Genomic DNA, 9859 nt, shown 5'->3' on the forward strand with positions numbered 1-9859 from the left:
TGTAGGTCTTTATAGAATCATTCAACTTTAGCTTCTTCAGCATTAGTGGCTGGGGCACAGACTTGGATTACTGTGATGTTGAATGCTTTGAGATCATTCTGTAGTTTTTGAGATTGCACCCAAGTATTGCATTTCAGACTCTTTTGCTGACTATGGCTACTTCATTTCTTCTCAGGGATTCTTGCCCACAGCAGTAGATATGATGGTCATCTGAATTAAATTCACCCATTCCTATCCATTTTAGTCACTGATTCCTAAAATGTTTACTCTTCCCATCTCCTATATGACCACATCCAAGTTATCTTGATTCATGGACCTAACATTCCAGGTTCTATGCAATATTGTTCTTTACAGCATCAGACTACTTTCACCACCAGACACACCCACAACTGAGCAACATTTCCAGTTTGGCCCAGCCTCAGTAACACACTGGACACCTACCAGGGCTTCCCTCTTGGCTCAGCCAGTAAACAAGCTGCCTACAATGCAGGAGACCTGGTTCAATCCATGGATCCGGAAGACCCCTGGAGAAGGACATGGCAACTCACTCCACCATTCTTGCCTGGAGAATCTCATGGACAGAGGAGCCTGGCAGGCTACAGTCCATGAGATTGCAAAAGTCAGACATGACTGAGAAACTAACACCTTCACGAACCTGGGGGTCTCATCTTCCAGTGTCATACCTTTTTGCCTTTTCATACTGTTCACAGGGTTCTTAAGGCAAGAATACTGAAGTGTTCTCCCATTCCCCTCTCCAGTGGGCCTTGTTTTGTCATACTTAGATTTTAAATGTTAGGTTGGTGCAAAAGTAATGGAGGTTTTGAATCATGGAAGTTTGCGGTTTGATATTGAAATACATTCTTAAATAAATGTGATTATGTTACACATTACTTAAGGCACACTTCTCACTTCATGTTGTTTTGCTAATGACATTACTTCCTGTTTATTTTATATTTATTTTAGACTATAGACAAATGACGTTAGACAAAAAGCAAATCTGAGTGATTTTTTTTTTACCCAAGTTCAAAATGGGTCATAAAGCAGTGGAAACAACTCACAACGTCAACAGTGCGCTTTGCCCAGGAACTGCTAACAAAAATATACACGCACTGCACTACACTGCAGTGGTGGTTCAAGAAATTTTGCAGAGGAGATGAGAGCCTTGAATAGGAGAAGCACAGTGGCTGGCCGCTGGAAGCTGACAATGACCAACTGAGTGGATTATCGAAGCTGATCCTCTTACAGCTTCACAAGAAATGGCTGAAGAACTCAATGCCAATCCATCTAAGTGGTGAACCATTTGCACTAAATTGGAAAGGTGAAAAAACTCCACAAGTGGGTGCCTCATGAGCTGACCACAAATCCAAAGTTCATCATTTTGAAGTGTCATCTTCTCTTATTCTATGAAACAATGAACCATTTCTCGATCAAACTGTGACATGAGGTGAAAAGTGGATTTTATCCGACAACCAGCGATGGTTGGATTGCAGCTCGGTGGTTGGACCAAAAAGCTCCAAAGCACTTCCAAAACCCAAACCTGTACCAAAAAAAGGCCAGGGTCACTGTTTGGTGGTCTGCTGCCAGTCTGATCAACTACAGATTTCTGAATCCTGACGAAACCATTACATCTGAGAAGGATACTCAGCAGCACATAGATGAGATGCACCAAAAACTGCACTGCCTACATCCTACACTGGTTAACAGAAAGGACCCAACTCTTCTCTACCCCAACATCCAACGAAACCTCGCACAACCAGTGCTTTAGAAGTTAATGAACTGGGCTTCCAAGTTTTGCCTCATATGCCATTTTCACCTGACCTCTTGCCAACCAATTAGCACTTCTTCAAGCATCCCAACTTTTTGCAGGGAAAATGCTTCCACAACCAACAGGATGCAGAATATGCTTTCCAAGAGTCAGATTTTTATGCTACAGGATTAAAGAAACTTATTTCTCATCAGCAAAAATGTGTTGATTGTAATGGTTCCTATTTTGATTAATAAAGATGTGCTGAGACTTTGGACCAAAACAACAATTACATTTGCCCTAAAAGTTTAATTTTTAAAAAGTAGAAAAAAATATAAAGATCGTAAAAGGAAAAGCATATGAAGAGATGTTCAACTCAGCCTTTAAGGAAATGATGACTTTAAACCACAATTTATTACTACATACTTATGAGAATTACTAAATAAAAAACAATAGCAACACCAAATGCTGGTGATGATGCAGAGAAAATAGATTACTCATACGTGGGTGATAGGAACATAAAATGGTTCAGCCATACCGGAAAAAAATATGGCAGTTTCTTATGAAAGAAAACAATGTGCTTATCATATAATGCAATAACTACAATTCTTGGACATTTATCCCAGAAATGAAAATTTATGTTCATACAAAAACCTGTATATGGATATTCTTAACAGCTCTCTAATAGTCAAAACCTGAAAACAATACACAAGCATCAGTCAACAAATGAATGATTAGTCATATATCCATATCACAAAATAATAATCGACAATAGAAAGAAATAAACTATTGACACACACAACTTGGATGGATCTTAATGGAATTATGTGCAGAGTGAAAACTCAATCTCCAAAGTTTACATGCTGTTATTTAAAACATTTGTTACTGTTTAGTCACCAAGTCAGGTCTGATTCTTTGCAACCCCATGAACTGTAGCCCTTCAGGCTCCTCTGTCCATGAGATTTCCCAGGTAAGAATACTGGAGTGGGTCACCATTTCCTTCTCCACAGGATCTTCCCAAACCCAGGGGTTGAACCTATGTCTCCTATATTGACAGGCAGATTCTTTACCACTGAGCCACCAGGGAAGTCCCCAATTTATAATATTACATAACAACATGTTATTTATATAACATTCTTGAAATGACAAAATTATAGAAATAGAGATTAGTAGTTACCAGGGGTTAGCAGTCAGGAGAAAAGGATGTAGCTGTGATTAAAAATGGTATCACAAAGAATTATTGTGATAGAACTGTTTCATGTCTTAAACATGCTGGTAACCACTTTAATCTATTAACATTAATTGACAATTTATTAAAATTAATTAAAACCAATATTAAAATTGCATGGTACAAAATACACAAACGCACACATAAAACTGGGGAAATGGGAATAAGATTTCTCAATCTATGTCAATTTCAAAATTGTGATACATTAATGTATCAATAGTTGTACAAGATGTTACCATTGGGGAATTGATTGAAAGGTATATGGATCTCTTTGTATTATTTCTAACAACTGCATATGCATCTACAGTTATCTCAAAATTAGAAGTACCAAACAAAACAAAACCTTCCCACAAAGAAACCTCCAAGCCCAGATGGCTTCAATGATGAAATCTATCAAACATTTAAGGAAAAAGTAATTTCAAGTCTACACAAACTCTTCAGAAAAAAATAAGAATACATCCAATTCATTTATGAGGCCAGCATTATCCGGACACCCAAAGCAGGCAAAAATATAACAAGAAAACTGTAGGCTAATAGCCTTAATGAACAAAAACAGCCAATTTTTACCAAAAGTGAAACCAGCAATACGTAAAGATGTACAGCCCATGAACTGTTGCTTCAACATTCAAAAACAAATCACCGTTAATGTATTAATATAATCTATGAAAAAGAAATCATATAATCAACTCAATAGAATAAATCTTGACAAAATTCAACAGCTAGTCATGATAAACACTCAGCAATTTAAGAGCAAAAAGGGATTTCTTCAATGGATACCTACAAAAACCTACAGTCAACAAGATATTTAATAGTTAAAGACTGAATTCTTGCTAGGACAAGGAATAAAGCAATGATCTCCACTCTTACTACTTCAAGATTCTACTGGAATCCTAAGTACAATTAAGCAATAAAATTGTAAAAAGGAAGAAAAAAATAACAGAGGTGAAAAAGAGGAAGTCTTTTTTTTTTTTTTTTTGGCCACACCACATGGCTTCTGGGAGCTCAGTTCCCTAACCTTGGACTGAACCCAAGCCCTCAGCAGCGAGAGCATGGAGTTCTAACCACTGTACTGCCAGGGAATTCCCAGGAAGAAATCTCAATACACAATGACATAATCATCCACATAAAATCCAGGCTCATGGCTCAGTGGTAAAGAATCCACATGTCAATGCAGGAGACATGGGTTCAGTCCCTGATCCAGGAAGATCCCACATGCCATGAAGCAACTAAGCCTGTGCTCCACCATTACTGAGCTTGTGCTCTAGAGCCAGGGAGCCAAAACTACTGAGCTCACATGCCAAGAGCCTGTGCTCAGTAACAAGAGAAGCCACAACAATGTAAGATTCAAAAATAGAAAACTTCTAGGAAAAAAGCATAATATATCTCTGTCACCTTGGATTAGGTAAAGATTAAAGATAAAGATTAATCTTTACTTAGGTAAAGATTAAATAGCACACAAAAAAGCATGAACTACAAAAGATGCTGTCGAGAAAAAGACAAGACACAACAGGGAGAAAATATCTGCAAAATACATTATCTGGTTAAGGATTTGTATCAAAGGCTATATAAAGTATTACAATATTAAGAAGGTAAATCAGAATATTTAACCAAAGTATATGGATGGCAAATAAGTCATGAAAATATACTCAAAATCATTAATCATGAGGATTAAATCAAATGCAAATTAATAATGGTATCAGTATACCTACATATTTATTTAAAAAGCTAAAATTAAGAAGACATAATGCCAAGTGTTGATGAGAAGGAACAACTAGAACTCTCAAACATTACTGATGTGAACGCCATATGGTATGATTATTCTGAAAAAGTTTCTTACAGAGTTAAACACACTTACCACACAACTCAGAAATCCCACGGTAAGTATTACTCAAGAAACAAGAATTTAGGAATTCTCCAGCAGTCTAGTGGTTACAACTCTGGGCTTTGACTGCCAAGGCTCTGGGTTCAATCTCTGGTTGGGGAACTAAGACCCCACAGGCCTCAGGACATAGTGGGGGCAGAAAAAAGCCAAGGATTTAAGTGTCCTACCCTACTTATTCTTTGCCAAAGTATAAATTTAAAGTTTTATTATCTATATCTTCACTAGTTATCAGCAGTATTCAAAAAAAATTTTTTTAATCTGACACCCTAAATCAGTCACCCTAACATTCAGTTACAATTATAAAAACCACACGCCACCTAGTAGTTTTGCAAACCTCAAGCCAAAATTCATTAGTGGATATTCTACTGGGTAAACACCAACATTTTTTAACATTATATGAAAGCAGAATGCACCATACCTGCTGCTGCTGCTGCTACATCACTTCAGTCGTGTCCGACTCTGTGCGACCCCACAGACGGCAGCCCACCAGACTCCCCCATCCCTGGGATTCTCCAGGCAAGAACGCTGGAGTGGGTTGCCATTTCCTTCTCCAATGAATGCATGCATACTAAGTCGCTTCAGTCGTATCCGACCCTATGCCACCCCATGGACAGCAGTCCACCAGGCTCCTCCGTCCACAGGACCCTCCAGGCAAGAACACTGGAGTGGGTTGCCATTTCCTGCTCCAGCACCATACCTAGTAAGGCTAAATGTCATTTGGGAAATCTTTTTAGTTATGTGTGTATCACAAATTGCCATGTAAATGTATTATTACTGTGGATAATGGTCAAAACATTTGAAAAACAGACATAAAACATACCTGTAATATAAACTCCATGCTATCAGAAGTTCCTATCCCTTTTAAACACTTTAATTCTATACCAGGTAGGAATGAAATCTACAACAGAGCTAGTCAATGGTCTGCCATTGCTATGATTAATAATATGCATTTGGTGGCCTAATCTTCAGGAATTATCAGTATATTCTGTAACATATACTTGTCATATCTGTCATTCACTATTAAAATCAGACATTTTTCAACTTTCATTGACATTTTTTTTTAAGACTAACGAAACAAAATACAAATATTTCACTTACTTTTCCCAGTAGCTAACAAACGGGCAAAACTCAAAATTTTCTGACCCTTATAAAATATATTGTAACTTTGCAACACTTTATGAAGAACTTTGTAAGCTGGAATATAGATGTACTGATACACTACAAGACTAATCTAAATGCAAAATTAACCATTTCAATACATACTGACTCTAATGATATTCAAAGGACAGAGACATTCTAATCCTCTTACAAAAGATATTTCAATCTTCACGATAAAGTTGTCACTGGCTTAGTGGTTCCTATTTCCCCAACCCCCTCCTCCGGACAAATTTCTCTGCTGAAATGCTAACCCCCAAGGTATTAGTATTAGGAGACAGGAATTTTGGGGAGGTGATTAGGCTTGGATGTGTGCATGCTCAGTCGTGTCAGACTCTTTGCAACCCCATGGACTGTAACCCAACAGGCTCCTCTGTCCATGGGATTTTCCAGGCAAGAATTTTGGAGTGGGTTGCCATTTCCTTCTCCAAGACTTGGATTAGGGCCCTTATAAAAAAGACCCCAGAGAATTAGCTCACCTCTTCTGCCTTGTGAGGTTACAGTGAAAAGATGGTTATGAACCAGGAAGCAGGCCCCCACCAGACTTAGAACCTGACCATGTGAACACACATCCTGTGTTCCAGCTTCCCAAATTTTGAAACATAAATTTCTGTTGAAATAATTTTCTTTATAGGAGGAGAAGAGATAATTAACCAAATTTAAATAAAATCACCTGTAATGTTTCAATACTACTATTCAAAAGATACATGCTATGATTAATTTGAAATGCATATGTTACCAAAAAAAAGTCCGTAGCTTCTATCCCATTTTACTGTTATTTAGAAGTAATTCATTATTAGAAATACAAATAATGGATAATTAGAGAAATATTTAACCTATGATAAACAATCAAAATGTTTAAATACTGAAGTCTCCAAAAAAAGAGAATCCACTTACTTTATAAAACCCTTTTTAAAAGGGGGCTTTTAAAAAGATTTTATGAGTACTTCAAAATATCATTTCTGGGGGACTTCCCTGGTGGTCCAGTGGCTAAGACTCCGAGCTCCCAGTGCAGGTGGACCAGGTACAATCACTGACCAGTCAGAGAACTAGATCCCATGTGCAGCAACTAAGAGCTTGCAGGTCACAGCTAAGGAATCATCATACTGCAACAAAGACAGAAGATCCCACATGTCACAGCTAAGGCCCTGTGCACCAAATAAATAAATATTTTTAAATTATTTTTAGAAAACCTCATTAATTCAGACAGTGCTAATGTGGATTTTGCTGTTTCCTGAATGCTAAGCCAAGATTAGCACTGGAGTGTGGATGAGCTAGATAAACTAAAAGTATAAAGAAAGTCTCCTAAGGCCAAGAAATTACTTTTCAAACTATTTAATACTTAAAAAAAAACACTTTTAAAGGAAGCCATTTCAAGAATGCAATAATCATAAAGTATATATTACTAGCACATTTAAAATATTATGTAAGATATGGAATTCATTGTATGAATATACATGTTTGAAAATCTGCAATTTAAACTTTCTACGAAAGACAGTGAAGTCACATTCTTCAATTTCCCTCCACCCAAGACAAACTTCACTTCCATTATGGAACTAGAAGAGGAAGGGAAAAAGAAAATTTATGATCTTACTATATTTTAATTGACTCTATCATAGATACAATTGAATTGAGCCAGCAGAAAACATTAATAATAAAAATAATTACTACTCATTCAAATGCTCCAACTAACTGAAATAAAGGACCACATATAAATTCATTCATGTAGAACATGTATTCTTTTTATTAAGCTAAAATTATTTCTTAGCAAGTAAATATTAAAAGAAATACTGCACATCTTTTAGGTTAATGGTTTAAACAAGCACTCTCTATTCATATTAAATTTTAAAAAGATGAATCACCACTCCAGGTACTTATCCTAGAACAAATGCACAACCACGTACTGATACAAGGATGTTCACTGTTAATAACAGCAAACGTACAGAAAAAAAAGAAGGCTGAGTCAACCTTGACACCTTCAAACTGTTAAATACTACGCAACAGTTTAAAAGACTGTACAGATAAATTTATTTCTACGACCATGCAAAGATCTCCAAGATGTAATGTAAAAGCAAGCTGCAAAACAATATTTACAATATGACATCATACATGCCGGTCACACATACACACTCCTACAGCATTTCTATACGTACACATGTGCTTGTGAGAATTCAAAGGAAAAGGTCTAGAAGAATATTCAGGAAACAGAACATGTTACCTCTCTAAGGGTGTGTGTGTGAAACGAATGAGAGGACTCATAAGAATTTGTGCTTCATTTTTACAAGGAGAATGTACTCATGTCACTTGAGACACTAAAAAGCAGGAGGAAAGAAAAAAATACCTGTTACCTTCTCTCAAATAATCACAAACCCGAACTATGAGGGGTAATGAGATTTCAATTTCTTTCATTGATTTTTAAGTCAAAACCACTTAACTTAAAATCATTTAAATGACATTTAAAGCATTTAAATCACATCAACAAATACCTAAAAGTGACAAAATTGGTAAGAAAAAAATTTTAATGATGTTGTCTTGCCTTCAAATTAAAAATAAAAAAGAAAGAAAAAAGAGTAACGATAAGACTGCAGAGGAAGGAAGAAAAAAGACTCTTACTAAATCCATCCACTTTTAGCTCAGGCGTGACCCAGAATTCTCACAAATCCACTTATACAAAACGGGAAAAAAAAAAACTGGACTACCGTTCCCTCAAGTATCGAAGGTTGTTTTTAGAAAGCTTAACTAAGAAACAGTAAATGCCAAGTGCTTCGCCGGTGTGGGAATGGGAACGCGAAACCCTACACCTCCTTAAAGCAATCTAAACGACTGAACAGCAGAGTCCAACTGGGAAAGCGCGCGGGGGTGGGGCCAGCTCAGCGATCACTTTTAGGTTTTGGCTCGGAGCCGCAGGACACTTTACCCCCCATCTGTTTGGAGCGTGGAGTCCCCGAGGGTGGTCAACGCGTCGCCGCCGCCACCTAAGCCCAACCGCGACTTCAGAGGAGGGGCGGTCAACACAAACTTAGATCCTTCGGCGGAGCCGGGAGAGCGCTGGAGAGCAAAAGCGCCAACTTTTGCTCTAAACGCGGCAGCTCCGGGAGGTTCGACAAGTCTTCCCCCAAGTCCCACTCCTGAAACGATGCCAACACCTTTCCCGGCCAACACTGTCCGCCCCAGGTCCGGCCCCCGGAGGAAAACCCGACCAGGGCGGCGGCTGGCAGCAGGGAAGAGCGACTTCGCCGGGGGCGGCCGCCAAGGGCGCGGGGGCCGCCGGCACCGCGGAGTCTCCGGGACGCCCCCGCCCGGAGGCGCGGCCGTCTCCACCAGCCCCGCGGCGCGGCCCCCTCCCCCACCTCCGGGCGGCCCCCTCCGCGCCCCTGCCCCCGGGGCCCCTGCTCACCGAGGTAGCGGCTCCGCAGCCGGGACGGGTCCTCCAGCCCCAGGGCCCTTTTCCTCACGTCCCACAACAGGTGTGGGCAGGAGCCACCCCGAGACATGGCTCTGCCGGGGAGGAGGGGAGACCACCGCGTGGGGGAGGGGAGGAGGGGAAGAGACACGCGGATCAACACCCGAGCCGCAACGGCACCATCCGCGAGCCGGGGCTCTCAAGCGCAGCGAGTCAGATGGCAGCGGCGGCGGCGGCAGCAGCGCCTTCGCCTGAGAAGTCCGGCCGTACCCGGGCCGGAGCTCGCTTCATACTCCTTCTCAGACTACCCAGAACAACCAGAGATCAGCAACAGTCCCCTCCCTCGGCACCCCCTCCTAAAGGAGGAGGCGGAGGCGGCCTCGACTCCGCCCTCTCCTCGGCCTCTACACCCGCCCTGCCAAGCCTTTCTCGCGAGATGACGACCAC

The 9859-nt window shown here is 40.0% G+C and overlaps 1 protein-coding gene across 10 annotated transcripts in view; it reads right to left on the minus strand.

The window, feature by feature from the left end:
- Positions 1–9859, minus strand: part of DCAF6 (DDB1 and CUL4 associated factor 6) — a 183804-nt gene that overhangs the window by 173703 nt on the left and 242 nt on the right. For 8 of the 10 annotated variants that reach the window (XM_040229938.1, XM_040229934.1, XM_040229937.1 and 5 more), the window contains exon 1: positions 9407–9783. The exons of the other annotated variants lie outside the window; for them this stretch is intronic. In XM_040229938.1, the coding sequence (XP_040085872.1) occupies positions 9407–9503 (97 nt within the window). In that variant the 5' untranslated portion in view covers positions 9504–9783. Of the gene's footprint in view, positions 1–9406; positions 9784–9859 lie in introns of those variants that run through there. 10 annotated transcript variants of the gene reach the window in all.

Source organism: Oryx dammah, unplaced genomic scaffold (assembly GCF_014754425.2).
Source record: "Oryx dammah isolate SB20612 unplaced genomic scaffold, SCBI_Odam_1.1 HiC_scaffold_28, whole genome shotgun sequence".
NCBI lineage: Eukaryota > Metazoa > Chordata > Mammalia > Artiodactyla > Bovidae > Oryx > Oryx dammah.